The following is a 17,119-nucleotide window of genomic DNA, read 5'->3' on the forward strand; positions in this document are numbered from 1 at the left end:
AGTCGGCAACATGTAGAGACGGTCCCAACCCAACAACGGGCTCACGGTCTAGAAGGGGGAGACACACGGCAAAACAAAACATGTAGACAGGTGTCAAAACAGTCGGAACAAATAGAATGAAAGCTATATGCACATTGTTAACAAAATAAATAGAATAGTAAATATGTACAAGTAAAATAGAGTGATAAAATCTGTACAAATACATATACAGGTGTCAAAACAGTCAGAACAAATAGAATGAAAGCTATATGCATATTGTTACCAAAATAATCAATCAGTCAATCGTATTTATTGAGCGCTTACTATGTGCAGAGCACTGTACTAAGCGCTTGGGAAATACAAATTGGCAACACATAGAGACAGTCCCTACCCAGCAGTGGGCTCACAGTCTAAAAGGGGGAGACAGAGAACAGAACCAAACATACCAACAAAATAAAATAAATAGGATGGAAATGTACAAGCAAAATAAATAAATAAATAAATAAATAGAGTAATAAACATGTACAACCATATATACATATATACAGGTATATATAATACCTGTATTATATTATTAATATATAATAAAATAGTAGAATAGTACATATGTACAAGCAAAATAGAGTGATAAAATCTGTAAAAATACGTATATAAGTGCCGTGGGGAGGGGAAGGAGGTAGGGCAGAGGGGATGGGGAGGGGGAGAGGAAAAGGAGGGCTCAGTCTGGGAAGGCCTCCTGGAGGAGGTGAGCTCTCAGTAGGAGCCAAATGGGAAGAAACAAAGCCTGTACCCTGCATAGCCACTTTTGACACAAACAGCCCACAGCATTTACTTCCCAAGCGCTTAGTACAGTGCTCTGCACACGGTACGCGCTCAATAAATACGACGGATGATGATGATTTATTTCCAGGGCAGAAACTGCATAGGGCAGGGGGAAAAACAAGCTGCCCTCGGGTCCTTTATTAGTCAACAGACTAAAGACGCCTCGAGAAATGGTTCATTAAACTTCTTCAAACCCAGTGTGGAGGATGAAGGATTTCGGCTGAACCCCGGGCCCTTCTCCTCTGACCCACTGCACTGGGCTCGCCCCTTTTAGGATGGTATGTGTTAAGCGCTTACTACGCGCCAGGCCCTGTACTAAGCGCTGAGGTGGACACAAGCGAATCGGGTTGGACGCGGCCCCTTGTCCCACGTGGGGCTCACAGCCTCCATCCCCATTTTACAGACGAGGGAACTGGGGCTCAGAGAAGTGAGGTGACTTGCCCAAGGTCACGCGGCAGGCAAGGGATTTGCTATTCACCCCCCTCCCCATCGCCCGCCCCCGAATCCTCCCCAAATTAGAGAAGCGGCGTGGCTCAGTGGATAGAGACCGGGCTTGGGAGTCAGAGGTCATGGGTTCTAATCCCGCCTCCGCCACTTGTCAGCTGTGGGACTTTGGGCGAGCCACTCCCCTTCTCTTTGCCTCACTTAACTCATCTGTAAAATGGGGATTAAGGCAGTGCGCCCCACGTGGGACAACCTGCTCACCTTGTATTGATTGATTGATTGATTGATTGATTGATTGTATCCCCCCCAGCGCTTGGAACAGTGCTTGGCACATAGTAAGTTCCTAAATATCACCCTGTATCCCCCCCCAGCACTTAGAACATAGTAAGCGCTTAAATACCATCATTAACAATAATAATAACAATGATGGCATTTGTTAAGCGCTTACTATGCACCAGGTACTGTTCTAAGCGCTGAAATTCATTCAGTCGTATTTACTGAGCGCTTACTGTGTGCAGAGGCACTGTACTAAGCGCTTGGGAAGTACAAGTTGGCAACATATAGAGACGGTCCCTACCCAACAACGGGGTCACAGTCTAGAAGTCTAGAAATCAGAGAAGCTGCGTGATTTAGTGGTAAAAGCTCGGGCTTGGGAGTCGGAGGTCGTGGGTTCTAATCCGGCCTCCGCCACGAGTCAGCTGGATGACTTTGGGCGAGTCACCTCACTTCTCTGCAGCGTGGCTCGGTGGAAGGAGCCCGGGCTTTGGAGTCAGAGATCATGGGTTCAAATCCCAGCTCCGCCAATAGTCAGCTGTGTGACTTTGGGCAAGTCACTTCACTTCTAGTATATACGTTTGTACATATTTACTACTCTATTTATTTTACATGTACATATCTATTCTATTTATTTTATTTTGTTAGTATGTTTGGTTTTGTTCTCCGTCTCCCCCTTTTAGACTGTGAGCCCACTGTTGGGTAGGGACCGTCTCTATATGTTGTCAACTTGTACTTCCCAAGCGCTTAGTACAGTGCTCTGCACACAGTAAGCGCTCAATAAATACGATTGATTGATTGTTGGGTAGGGACTGTCTCTATATGTGGCCAACTTGTACTTCCCAAGCGCTTAGTACTGTGCTCTGCACACAGTAAGCGCTCAATAAATACGATTGATTGATTGATTGATTCTCTGGGCCTCAGTTACCTCATCTGCCAAATAGGGATTAAGACTGCGATACCCCCGTGGGACAACCTGATCACCTTGTAATTTCCCCAGCGCTTAGAACAGCGCTTGGCACACAGTAAGCGCTTAATAAATGCCATCATTATTACTATTCTTCTCTGTACCTCGGTGACCTCATCTCTAAAATGGGGGTTAAGACTGTGAGCCCCACACGGGACAATCTGATGACCTTGCATCTCCCCCGGCGCTTAGAACAGTGCTTGGCACACAGTAAGCGCTTAATAAACGCCATCACTATTATCATTCTTCTCTGTACCTCAGTGACCTCATCTGTAAAATGGGGGTTAAGACTGTGTGCCCCACACGGGACAACCTGATGACCTTCTATCTCCCCCGGCGCTTAGAACAGTGCTTGGCACACAGTAAGCGCTTAATAAACGCCATCATTATTATCATTCTTCTCTGTACCTCAGTGACCTCATCTGTAAAATGGGGGTTAAGACTGTGAGCCCCCCGTGGGACAACCTGATCACCTTGTAATTTCCCTAGGCGCTTAGAACAGTGCTTGGCACACAGTAAGCGCTTAATAGTGCCATCATTATTATTATTACTCTCTGTACCTCAGTGACCTCTTCTGTAAAATGGGGGTTAAGACTGCGAACCCCCCGTGGCACAACCTGATCACCTTGTAATTTCCCCCGGCGCTTAGACCAGTGCTTGGCACACAGTAAGCGCTTAATAAATGCCATCATTATTATTATTACTCTCTGTACCTCAGTGACCTCTTCTGTAAAATGGGGGTTAAGACTGTACGCCCCACACGGGACAACCTGATCACCGTGCATCTCCCCCGGCGCTTAGAACAGTGCTTGGCACAAAGTAAGCGCTTAATAAATGCCATCACTATCATTATTATTCTCTGTACCTCGATGACCTCATCTGTAAAATGGGGGTTAAGACTGTGAGCCCCACAGGGGACAACGTGATGACCTTGTATCTCCCCCGGTGCTTAGAACAGTGCTTATCTATACATATCTATTCTACTTATTACACATCTATTCTATTTATTGCATATCTATTCTATTTACTTTATTTTGTTAATATATTTGGTTTTGTTCCCCGTCTCCCCCTTCTCGACTGTGAGCCCACTGTTGGGTAGGGACTATCTCTAGATGTTGCCAACATGGACTTCCCAAGCGCTTAGCACAGTGCTCTGCACACAGTAAGCGCTCAATAAATACGATTGACTGATTGCTTGGCACATAGTAAGGGCTTATCAAATACCGTCATTACGTCATAAATCCAGCCTGGGCTAAACTTAGGCCCAGGCCCGTCCGGCCCCTCTGCGCATGCGCAGAGGGAGCCCCAGCCCCAGCGGCTCCTTCTGCGCATGCGCGGCGCCAGTTTTTTCCCCCCCCCCGCCCGTCGCCCGGGCAGGGCCGGGTCCCCCCGTCACTCACCATGTACCAAGTGCCCAGGATGATGGTCCCGGTGCGGACATGGCAGCAGCCGCAGCACCGAGTGCTGTAAAACCGGTCCCCGCGGCCCCGTTTGAAAGTCATGGAAACCCCTCAGCCGCCTCACACCGAACCGGGAACAGATGCTTCCGGCCGCCGACACCGCCCTCCTCCCTCTCCAGCCGTCTGCGCAATCGCCCCAGCCCCGCGCATGCGTCGTACGGCGGGTTAAAGCCCGCCCCCCCCGGCGCCTCGCTCCCGCCGGCCAATGGCGAAGGCGCTCCCCGCAGAGGCCCCGCCCACCCCTCCGTGGATTGGCGGAGCGAGCCCGCCGGGGACCAATTGAAAGCGCCCCAGGCGGTCTCCCCGCCCCCTCCCCTGGCTGGGCCCCGCCGGTTCGCCAGGGCTGGAGCTCGCGGTCGGGGATTCGTTCTTGGCGCGGGGAGGCGGGGCTTCGGGGAGACCCCCTCCAAGTCGCGAGGGGAGGGGGTGACGTCATGGCGAAAACGGCGCGGTCACGTGACGGGCGAGCGGCCCCGGGGCGTGCCTTTCCCCCGATGACGTCACCGCTCCTCCCGGAGGGGTGACGTCATGGGGGAAAACCAGCGCGGTCACGTGACGGGCGAGCGGCTCCGGGGGCGTGTCTTCCCCTGATGACGTCACCGTTCCTCCCAGCGGAGCCCCGCCTCCTCGTCGCTCGCGGCCTTAGTGTTCTTGGATCCGTCTGTTCATTAACTGTGTCCACCCTCACCAACTCTGAAATCCCTCTCTCTGATCATAATCTTCTCACCTGCCTCCTCACTCACACTCCTCTCCCCTGTAAATCCATATGACTCCCAATCAATCAATCAATCAATCAATCGTATTTATTGAGCGCTTACTATGTGCAGAGCACTGTACTAAGCGCTTGGGAAGTACAAATTGGCATCACATAGAGACAGTCCCTACCCAACAGTGGGCTCACAGTCTAAAAGGAGGAGACAGAGAACAGAACCAAACATACCAACAAAATAAAATAAGTAGGATAGAAATGTACAAGTAAAATAAATAAATAGAGTAATAAATATGTACAATCCTCACAGAGATCTCCGCTCTCTGGACCCCACCCATCTTTCTGAGCGCCTCACACCCCACCTCGCCTCCCTTTCCTCTCTACCCAACCTTGATGATCAGATTACTGCTCTCAACTCTACCCTTTCTACTCAGCTAGACTAACTCGCTCCCCTTTCCCTTCGCCGCTCTTGTACCACTAACCCACAACCCTGGATCACTGCCACTGTCCGTCTCCTTCGCCCTTATGCTCGAGCTGCCGAACGCTGCTGGTGAAAGTCTAAACACCATGCCAACCTCGTTCACTTCAAGTTTATCGTTTCCTGCCTTAACTCAGCCCTCTCCTCTGCCAGACAAAACTATGTCTCCTCCCTTATTGACACCCATGCCCATCACCCCCGCCAGCTCTTCCGTACATTCAACTCCCTTCCCAGTCCCCCGGTTCCTCCCCCTCCTCCTTCCCTCACCCCCAACGATCTGGCCTCCTACTTCATTAATAAAATTAAATCCATCAGGTCTGACCTCCCCAAAGTCACTCCCCCCTATTCTCCAACCCCCCGGCTCTCAACCCTCTCCGCTACTCTCCCATCCTTCCCAGCGGTATCCTCAGAGGAGCTCTCCTCCCTCCTCTCAAGTGCTACTCCGGCCACCTGTGCTTCTGACCCCATTCCCTCTCATCTCATGAAATCTCTCGCTCCATCCCTTCTCCCCTCCTTAACTTCGATCTTCAACTGCTCACTCTCCACTGGTTCCTTCCCCTCTGCCTTCAAACATGCCCATGTCTCTCCGATCCTAAAAAAGCCCTCTCTTGACCCCACCTCACCTTCTAGTTATCGCCCCATCTCCCTCCTACCATTCCTTTCCAAACTTCTTGAACGAGTTGTCTACACACGCTGCCTAGAATTCCTCGACAACAACTCTCTCCTCGACCCCCTCCAGTCTGGCTTCTGTCCCCTACATTCCACGGAAACTGCCCTCTCAAAGGTCACCAATGACCTCCTGCTTGCCAAATCCAACGGCTCATATTCTGTCCTAATCCTCCTCGACCTCTCAGCTGCCTTTGACACTGTGGACCACCCCCTTCTCCTCAACACACTATCTGACCTTGGCTTCACAGACTCCGTCCTCTCCTGGTTCTCCTCTTATCTCTCCGGTCGTTCTTTCTCAGTCTCTTTTGCAGGCTCCTCCTCCCCCTCCCATCCCCTTACTGTGAGGGTTCCCCAAGGTTCAGTGCTTGGTCCCCTTCTGTTCTCGATCTACACGCACTCCCTTGGTCACCTCATTCGCTCCCACGGCTTCAACTATCATCTCTACGCTGATGACACCCAGATCTACATCTCTGCCCCTGCTCTCTCCCCTTCTCTCCAGGCTCGCATCTCCTCCTGCCTTCAGGACATCTCCATCTGGATGTCTGCCCGCCACCTAAAGCTCAACATGTCGAAGACTGAACTCCTTGTCTTCCCTCCCAAACCTTGCCCTCTCCCTGACTTTCCCATCTCTGTTGATGGCACTACCATCCTTCCCGTCTCACAAGCCCGCAACCTTGGTGTCATCCTCGACTCCGCTCTCTCGTTCACCCCTCACATCCAAGCCGTCACCAAAACCTGCCGGTCTCAGCTCCGCAACATTGCCAAGATCCGCCCTTTCCTCTCCATCCAAACCGCTACCCTGATCGTTCAATCTCTCATCCTATCCCATCTGGACTACTGCATCAGCCTTCTCTCTGATCTCCCATCCTCGTGTCTCTCCCCACTTCAATCCATACTTCATGCTGCTGCCCGGATTGTCTTTGTCCAGAAACGCTCTGGGCATATTACTCCTCTCCTCAAAAATCTCCAGTGTCTACCAATCAATCTGCGCATCAGGCAGAAACTCCTCACCCTGGGCTTCAAGGGTGTCCATCCCCTCGCCCCCTCCTACCTCACCTCCCTTCTCTCCTTCTACAGCCCACCCCACACCCTCCGCTCCTCCGCTGCTAATCTCCTCACCGTTAGGCCTCGTTCTCGCCCGTCCCGCCATCGACCCCCAACCCACGTCATCCCCCGGGCCTGGAATGCCCTCCCTCTGCCCATCTGCCAAGCTCGCTCTCTTCCTCCCTTCAAGGCCCTGCTGAGAGCTCACCTCCTCCAGGAGGCCTTCCCAGACTGAGCCCCTTCCTTCCTCTCCCCCTCGTCCCCCTCTCCATCCCCCTCACCTTACCTCCTTCCCTTCCCCACAGCACCTGTATATATGTATATATGTTTGTACATATTTATTACTCTATTTATTTATTTATTTATTTTACTTGTACATATCTATTCTATTTATTTTATTTTGTTAGTATGTTTGGTTTTGTTCTCTGTCTCCCCCTTTTAGACTGTGAGCCCACTGTTGGGTAAGGACTGTCTCTATATGTTGCCAATTTGTACTTCCCAAGCGCTTAGTACAGTGCTCTGCACATAGTAAGCGCTCAATAAATACGATTGATGATGATGATGATGATGATTCATTCATTCGTTCGTTCATTCATTCATTCGTTCATTCATTCATTCATTCATTCATTCATTCGTTCACTCGTTCATTCATCGGCTCAGTGGAAAGAGCCTGGACTTTGGAGTCAGAGGTCATGGGTTCAAATCCCGGCTCTGCCAAAGCCTGTGTGACTTTGGGCAAGTCACTTAACTTCTCTGGGCCTCAGTTCCCTCATCTGGAAAATGGGGATGAAGACTGTTAGCCCCCTGTGGGACAACCTGATCACCTTGTAACCTCCCCAGCGCTTAGAACAGTGCTTTGCACATAGTAAGCGCTTAATAAATGCTTTCATTATTATTATTATTATTATTATTATTATTATTATTCATTCATTCAATCGTATTCATTGAGCGCCTACTGTGTGCAGAGCACCGGACTAAGCGCTTGGGAAATACAGCTCGGCAACAGAGCTGCCCCCTTAAATACCTTAAATACCCTTCTCCCCCTTCTAGACTGTCTCTCCCCCTTTTAGACTGTGAGCCCACTGTTGGGTAGGGACCGCCTTATATGTTGCCAACTTGTACTTCCCAAGCACTTAGTACAGTGCTCTGCACGCAGTAAGCGCTCAATAAATATAATTGAATGAATGAATGAATGAATGAATGAATGAATGAACAGATAGAGACTGTCCCTACCCAACAACGGGCTCACAGTCTAGAAGGGGGAGGCAGACAACAGAACAAAACAAGTAGACAGGTGTCAATACCGTCAGAAGAAATAGAATTATGGCTATATATACATCATTAATAAAAGAGAGTAATAAATATGTATAAATATAGACAAGTGCTGTGGGGAGGGGAAGGGGGTAGGGCAGAGGGAGGGAGTAGGGGCGGTGGGGAGGGGAGGAGGAGCAGAAGAAAAGGGGGGCTCAGTCAGGGAAGACCTCCTGGAGGAGGTTAGCGCTCAGTAATAATAATAATAATGGCATTTATTAAGCACTTACTATGTTCAAAGCACTGTAGGGCTTTGAAGGGAGGAAGACAGCTAGATGATTGGCCTTTTGCCCAATAAAGCGCTCACTCGCCAGGCTCTCCACTTCCTCCTAGCTGTGAATTTCATTAGCCCCCATCTCCCTTCTTGGTTGTAAACTTCTCGATGGAGATTTTGTCTGCCAATTAAGCTCTGTCCCCCTGACTAGATTGTAAACTCCTCGTTGGAGAATGTGTCTGTTAACTCCCCTCTGTAAATTCGTTAACCTCGGCCTCCCTAAATGCCCTGTAAACGCCTCGCCTGCCCAAGTGCAGTGTACACTCTTCCATGGAGATTGTGTCTGTTCACTTCACTTCTCTGTGCCTCAGTTACCTCATCTGGAAAATGGGGGTTAAGACTGTGAGCCGCATGTGGGACAACCTGATTACCTTGTATCTACCCCAGCGCTTTGAACAGTGCTCGGCAAATAGTAAGCGTTTAACAAATACCATCATTATTATTATTAACTCCCGACTGTAAATTAGTTAGCCTCAGGCCTCCCTAAGTACCCTGTGAACTTCTCCCCTGTGATCGTGTCCATGCACTATTTTGCTCTTTTCCAACCACATGCAACAGTGCTCTGAGCAGGGTCTGTGCTCAATACATGTTGATTAATTAAAGTGGTCTGTCCAATCGGTGGGGACAGGCCTGGAGGAGGATCCGGTGATAACAGCATTTCATTGTATATTCATTCAATCGTACTTATTGTGTGCAGAGCACTGTACTAAGCGCTTGGGAAAGTACAGAACAGCAATAGAGACAGTCCCTGCCCATGACAAGCTCGCAGTCTAGAATGGGGGGAAGACAGACATCAGTACAAGTAAACAGGCATCAAAATGAAGAAAATTACAGATATATCCATAAGTGCTGTGGGGCTGGGGGTGGGGGAAGAGTAGAGGGAGAGAAAAGGGAGTGGAAGATGAGGAAAAGCGGGGCTTAGTCTGGGAAGGCCTCTTGGAGAAGACGCGCCTTCAGCAGGGCTTTGAAGAGGGGGAGAGTGATTGTTTGGCAGATTTGAGGAGGGACGGTGATCCAGGCCAGAAGAAGGACTTGAGCCAGGAGTTGGCAGTGAGACAGGAGAGACCGAGGCACAGTGAGACGCTTAGCACCAGAGGAGTTCTCCGTACACCACAGGTGTACAGGCTGGCTTGTAGGAGAGAAGGGAGGTGAGGTTGAGGGGGTGGTAAGGTGATGGAGAGCTTTAAAGCCAACAGTGAGGAGTTTCTGTTTGATACGGCGTTGGATAGGCAACCACCGGAGATTTTGGAGGAGGGGGATGACACGTCCTGAGCGTTTCTATAGAAAGGTAATCAGGGCAGCAGAGTGTTGCCAACTTGTACTTCCCAAGCGCTTAGTCCAGTGCTCTGCACAAAGTAAGCGCTCAATAAATACGATTGATTGAAGTATGGGCTGGAGTGTGGAGAGGCAGGAGGTTGGGAGGTCAGAAAGGAGGCTGATGCAGTAATCTAGGCGGGATAGGATGAGAGATTGTACTACCGTGGTAGCGGTTTGGATGGAGAGGAAAAGGGGGATCTTAGAGGATCGTACTGATGGGGTACGTGCCCCCTTTCTAAAGGGCCTTCCATTTTTTAATGGTATTCACTAAGTGCTTACCATAGTAAGACACTATACTAAGCACTAAGATAGATACAAGGTTGGAACAGTCCATATCCTACATAATAATAATAATTCTGGTATTTGTCAAGCGCTTACTATGTACCAGGCAAGGTACTAAGTGCTGGGATGGACACAAACAAATTGGGTTGGACATAGTACTTGCCCCACATGGGGCTCACAGTCTCAATTCCCATTTTACAGATGAGGTAACTGAGGCTCAGAGAATTAAGTGACTTGCCCAAGGCCACACAGCAGACTAGTGGCAGAGCTGGGATTAGAATCCATGACCTTCCGACTCTCAGGCCCGTGCTCCATTCACTGTGCCAAGCTGCTTCTCGTTTTGACTCACTGTTTTAATCCCCATTTTGCAGACGAGATAACTGAGTCACAGAGAAGTCTAATGACTTGTGCAAGGTCACAGAGCAGGCAAGTGACTGAGCTGGGATTAGAACGCAGGTCCTCTGACTCCGAGGCCCGTGGTCCTTCCACTAGGCCACGCTCCTTCCTTTTCCCTCACAAAATGTGGGAATGCCACTTGGGGGAGGGTGTTTTGGGTGGAATTTAGGGGGGTTGGGGCAAAGAGGAAGAAGGAAGATACCGAGGGGGAGAAGAGGAGGAAAGGAAAGAAAAGGGGGAAAGATAGAGGAAGTTTTGTCTCTAACCTTCCCTGAGCAAACTGTTGCTGCCTCTTGATCAATTGATCAATCATCAATTGTATTTATTGAGCGCTTACTGTGTGCAGAGCACTGTACTAAGCGCTTGGGAAGTACAAGTTGGCAACATATAGAGACGGTCCCTACCCAACAGTGGGCTCACAGTCTAAAACACTTGCTGTCACTGAGCTCTGGCACCAGGGTGGGATGGGATAGGAAGGAACTAAATGAGTGAAATGCTCAGCAAAGGAGTCGTCCCTGAACTTGAACTTCCCAAATCGGGAAGTCATGACTTTCCGATTGAAAGGGAGAAGAACGGGTCCAGGGCTGAGACCTAGCAGAAGGTCTGTCTCCCTCCCTCACTTGCCTGTAAGCTCCTTGAGGGTGGGGATGGAATCTCCCAAATATACTGTTCTCCTGCATGTGCTTAGTAGAGTGCTGTGCACAAAATGCTCAAAAAATACCATTTGAATTGTTGATAGAAGAGGCGAAAACATCTTGACTCTGCCTTAAAAACTGAAAGGACAAAGCAAATGTCTGAAACTGATCCAGTGGGGATGATAGAGCTGGCCCTCTGGGGCGTGACTCCAGACTTGTCCCCATTTGGTATATATCTGAACTTTGTTTATTTGTATTGATGTCTGTCTCGCCCCGGTCTAGATTGTGACCTCACTGTGGGCAGGGATTGTCACTGCTTATTGGTGCATTTGTACTTTCCCAAGCGCTTAGTACAATGTTCTGCACACAATAAGCGCTTAATAAATACAATTAAATGAATCAATGAATGAATGAATGATTGTGGAGGATCTGCCATTGTCCGGCCATATATATGCCACAGGTGATTTAGCCTCTGTGTTTCAGTTTCCTCATCTGCAGGGGGAAAACATATTACAGGGACAACGGGCCGGACCTTAAGCAAATGTGAAGATACTCTTGAAAAAAATGCTACATGATAATGGAAAGATCCTGGAATATTTCAGATCAGAATTATGCCACCACGACAACTAACACCAAACCACCCTCCTCTCTCTTACTAAACCACTGAGTACCTAGCTCCTTGTCAGAAGGGATCATGTCTACCAACCCTACCTTACTGAATGTTCCCAAATGTTTAATACCATGCTCTGCACAATTTTGAGTGCTCAATAAATACTGCCGATCTATTGATATCCTTTTGATAGCCATCTTTATTCATCCCCTCCCAGCCCCACGGCAACTATGTATATATCTGTAATCCCCTCTAGACTGTAATCTTGTTGTGGGCAGGGAATGTGTCTATTATATTGTTATACTGTACTTTTCCCCAGTGCTTAGTACAGTGCTCTGCATACAGTAAGTGCTGAATAAATATGATTGACTGACTGACTGACTGGTCTGGAGATAGCAAATGGTCCATAAATATTACTGAATTATTAATCACCCTTTTGGTTATTTGGCCATTATTCAGCCAGCGGAAACAGAGAAATCAGTTTAAAAGTAATAAACACGGTAAGTAATGAAAAAGTACTAAACACAAGTAATAAAAGTAATACACAAAAGTAATAAATAAAAGGACTGCACTTTTTAAATATGTAAAATTGCTTAAGTGATGCAACTATTAGGGAGATTCTTTAATTTACTTTTCAACTTGATGGCTTAATCCCTGTCACACACTCACAAGCCTATGAAGAAACAGCAGAGTGAAACGCTTGTTGTCACAATGTGTCCTAATTCTGGATTCTCCTACAGGGCAGTCAGAAACCTATTTTGGACCAGCCTATGAGGGGACTCATTCAACAAATCAGTGATATTTATTGAGCGCTTAGCTATGTGCGGAGCACTGTACTAAGCAATTGGGAGAGTAGAAAGAGCAATTAGACACAATCCCTGCTCTCAAGGAATTTACAGACTAGTGGAGGACTCAGACAGTAAAATTAATTACAGGTAAGGGAAGGAATGGAGTATAAGAATAGGGACGCAAGTGCTGTGGGGGTGAGGTGGGAAAATAGGTAGAGAGATGAGAGATCAGTCAGGAAAGGTTTCCCAGATTTTAGAAGGGCTTTGAAGATGGGGAAAGTGGTGGTCTGTCCGAAAAAATAATAATAGTAATAATTTTAATTGTTAAGCCCTTACTCTCTTCCAAGCATCGTATTAAGCACTACAAGCTAATCAGACTTGGAAGTTCCAGGATAGAGGGGAGACTGGGAGCAAGAGATCTGTGGTGGGAGAGATGCGAGCGTGAGTAAAGTGGCATTAAAGGAGCAAAGAGTGCAGGCTGGGATTTAGCCGGAGAGGAGCAGGGGTGAAGTGGGAGAGGCCCGCTAAGAAACGTCAACCTTTTCAGGGATCTACACTGGCAGTAGGCAGTGGGATTTCCTGTTAACAGCAATCTGGCAGATGTTTTGGTTGTTGAAATGAAAAGAAGTTGAAACGAGGCTGAAAATTCATTTTTAGGAATAATTAATGATAACTGAGAGTTGGATAAATTGTAATTCCAGCTCTCTACATGTTCGTCGGAATCATGCCAAGTGAACGGAAGTCCAAAGAGAAAAAGAAAATCAACCGTTGGATTACTACTACTATCATCATTGTTATGAATTAAGCACTTACTATGTGTCGAGCGCTGTTCTAAGTGCTGGGGAAACACGGGTTAATCGGGTTGGACACAATCCCTGTCCCCCATGGGGCTCACATCCAGGTAGAAAGGGGAATATTACAGATGAGGAAACTGGGAAAAGCACACAGACCACTTGCCCAAGATTTCACAACAGGTACGTGGCTGAGCTGGACTTTGAACTCGGGTACTCTGTCTCCTAGGCCGCTGCTCTTTCCACTAGGCCATATTGCTCCGGAAGCCATCCCCTTAGGGGGCAACCTCTCCATTGGGGAAGACCACCCACTTGACTCTCGATGATCTGCAAACGGGTCTCACCCAGATCGATTTTCCCCTGTGAGCGTGCTTCCAGCCAACCACTTCCTCTTTCGGGGCACTCAGCGCCAACTCCAACTCCAGGCTGCTTCCTTATTTCCCCTCAACCCCTGGTTACTCAGAAAGGATTGTGGCCCCTCCCTAATTTAGCTGGGGCCCAAGCCACGCACTTTAGATTATGTGCTGCTCCGGATTATCAGCGTGATTCATCATCCAGGGTGGAGTCGGCCTGAAGCTGCTAGAAAGGGAGGGACAGAGGACACTAAGGCACAGCTGACCCCAACTGCATCCAGTCAAGGCAAAGGCAGTACGGGCCTGGTCATCAATTGTTAGATTGAGCAAAAACAAATACTGACATCAGGAAAACCTAAAGCGTGAACGCTTGGATATAAAATGTGAACCCTTGGATATTCTTGATGAAAGTCCAAGATGAAGCGTCATAGGATCGTGTCTACCAACAATTCGGTAGTATTGTACTCTCCCAGCGACATAGCACGGTGCTCTGCACATGCAGTAAGCATGCAGTAAACATCCGTGATTGACTGATTAGCAGGTCACAGTTACCCTCAGAGTTGGAGATCAAGTTAGTTAAGGCTGAGGATCGATAAATTGAAGCCCAAGACCGGGGTAGGAATGGCAGCCCGTTGCTAGGAGGACAGCACAGCCAGGAGACGAAGAGGGGAGGAAATGTGGTTTTTGGCCAGTCCTGCAGTGAGGTTCTCAGATACCGTGAAGACTGATTTTGCCATTTCATTTATGAGAAAGCGTAAGGCTATCTTGGGAAAGCATTTTGATTAAAGAAACCCATGCAGATGGACAATATAACCTGAAAACAAAAGGAGGAATAATGCATTTAATTGTATCTTTTTAAATATCTGTAATTTATTTATATTAATATCTGTCTCCCCCTCTAGACTATAAACTCACTGTAGTCAGGGCACGTGTCTTCAACTCTGTTATATTGAACTCTCCCAAACTCTAAATATGGTGCTTTGCACACAGTAAGCACTCAATAAATACAATTGAATGAATTGAATGAATGAATGAATTACTGCCTCACTTGAATTTTGACCCCTTTTTTCTTGCTGGGGAAGTGAAAGTCCTCATTCCAAAAATTAGGGGAATAATAGTGTTATCTCATTATTGTAAACTAGGGAGAGCTTTAGTGTTCTTAAACGCTCACTTGTCTTTACTGTGTGTCATGACTAGAGTGCATTTTTAGGCAGAAAATGAATAATCACTACTTGCATCCCTAAATTGAGTAGGATTTTAGCCATAGTTGGTATGATACATCAAACTGAGAAGCAGCATGGCCTAGTGGGAAAAGAACAGGCTTGGGGAGTCAGGAGATGTGGGTTCTGATCCTGACTCTGACGCTTGCCTGCTGCGTGACCTTGGGCAAGTCACTGAGCTTCTCTGTGCCTCAGTTTCCTCATCTGTAAAATGGGGATTAAATATGGGTATTTCCTCCTCATTAGACTGAAGTCCCATAAAGGACAGTGATGGCGTCTTCACTGATTTCATTGTAACTAGCCCTGTGCTTGGGCTCCTCTCCCCCTTTTCTCCCCACTTTGTATGCTCATCTTCCCTTTCCCCTCTTTCTTCCTCTCCTCTCTCCTCTCCCCTCTCACTTCTCTTCTTTTTTTTCTTTCTCCCTTCCTCTCCCCTTCTCTTTACTCCTCTTCTCTTCCCTCTCAATCAAACAATCAGTCAGTGGTATTTATTGAACACTAAATCTCTGCAGATCACTGTACTAAATTCATTCATTCAATCATATTTATTGAGCGCTTACTATGTACAGAGCACTGTACTAAGCACTTGGGAAGTATAAATTGGCAACATATAGAGACGGTCCCTACCCAACAATGGGCTCACAGTCTAGAAGGGGACTAAATGCTGGGAGAGGATAATGCAACAAACTTTCTAGGCATGTTCCCCACCCACAAGGAGATTACAGTTTAGACGGGGGAAATACACATTAAGATGAATTACAGATATGTACATAATGTGCTATGGGCTGAGGATGGGGTGAATATCAAGTGTTCAATCAATCAGTGGTACTTATTGAGCACTTATAGTGGGCAGAGCACTGTACTAAGAGCTTGGGAAAGTTCAATATAAAAATGTTGGCAGATAATGTTGCCTGCCCACAGTGAGCTTACATTCTGGAAGGGGAGACAGACATTAATATAAATTAGTACATTAAATTATGGATATGGGTATAAGTGCTATGGGGCTGATAGGGGGCTGAATAAATGTCCATTGTTGGGAAGGGAATGCCTCTATCTGTTGCTTAATTGTACTTTCCAAGTGCTTAGTACAGTGCCCTGCACACAGTAAGCGCTCAATAAATATGATTGAATGAATGAAATCCCACTGTGGGGGTGGATGGGCAGCCACTGGAGGTTCTTGAGGAATGGGGAAATATGGACTGACATCTTTTAGACAAATGATCCAGGAAGCAGAGTGAAATATGGACTGGAGCGGGGAGAGACAGGAAGCAGGGAAGTCAATGAAGAGGCTGATGCAGCAGTGAAGGTGTAATATGATAAGTATTTGGATCAGTGTAATAGCAGTTTGGTTGGAGAGGAAAGCTCACTGTGGTCAGAGAACATGTCTACAACTCTGTCATATTGTATTCACCCTAGCACTTAGTGCAGTGCTCTGCACAGAGGAAGTGCTCAATAAATACGATTGATTGATTGTCAGTTAGAATATATAGGTTGAATGAAAGAGATGAGTCGAGTATAGTGCCAAGTTTGTTAGACAGGGAGTATGATGGTGTTCTCTACAGTGAGGGGAAAGTCAAGGGGAGGACAGGAGTTTTGTAGGAAGATGAGGAGTTTGGTTTTGGACGCTTTAGGTTTGAGTTGGTGGAACATCCAAGTATAGATGTCTCTCCCATCTCCTTCTTTCATCTTTCTTCTCTCTCTTCCCTCTCCTTTCCTCTATCTTCTCCCTTCACCCTTCTCTTCACACCTCACCCTCTTCTTTCTCCTCTTCCCTCTCCTCTCTTCTGACCTCACCCTCTTCTTTCTCCTCTCTCTTCTCACTTCTCCCCTCACATTTTCTATCTCCCCTCCATTATCATTTCTACTGTTTCCTTTTTCTTCTTCCTTCCCTCCCACTTCATTCTTCCCTTCCCCTCCACCCTCCCTTTCCTCTCCTTTCCTCTCCCCTCCTCTCTTCTCTTCTCTTCCACCTCTACTTTCTCCTGTCACTTCTAGCTCCATCACCAGTAAAATCTTCACAATGCTGTCAGTTGGCTACAAATGTAGCAAAAGCTCATAACTTAACATTCAGTTAAGTATAAGAATAGTAAATTCCAGCCCCTGTTCCTCATTTCAGTAACTCTGAAAGAGGCTTTGTTTGTTTCTAAATGTCTCATTCCTTCCCAATCTTCACACAGGCCACTTGCCTCAATGCCAGATACATTAGAACACTGCTGCATCAGAAATTCTTGATTCCATATGCTGCAAAAGATAAATTCTTTTTTGTTCTGAAAATTTACGAACAGGAATGCTTTTAG

The 17,119-nt window shown here is 47.4% G+C and overlaps 1 protein-coding gene across 1 annotated transcript in view; it reads right to left on the reverse strand.

The window, feature by feature from the left end:
- Window positions 1–4,077, reverse strand: part of LAPTM4A (lysosomal protein transmembrane 4 alpha) — a 32,371-nt gene extending 28,294 nt beyond the window's left edge. The window contains exon 1 of the mRNA XM_038751656.1: window positions 3,886–4,077. Within this exon, the coding sequence (XP_038607584.1) occupies window positions 3,886–3,987 (102 nt within the window). The 5' untranslated portion in view covers window positions 3,988–4,077. The remainder of the gene's footprint in view (window positions 1–3,885) is intronic.
- Between the last annotated feature and the right edge of the window lie 13,042 nt (window positions 4,078–17,119).

The sequence above is a fragment of the Tachyglossus aculeatus genome, chromosome 9 (assembly GCF_015852505.1).
Source record: "Tachyglossus aculeatus isolate mTacAcu1 chromosome 9, mTacAcu1.pri, whole genome shotgun sequence".
Lineage (NCBI taxonomy): Eukaryota > Metazoa > Chordata > Mammalia > Monotremata > Tachyglossidae > Tachyglossus > Tachyglossus aculeatus.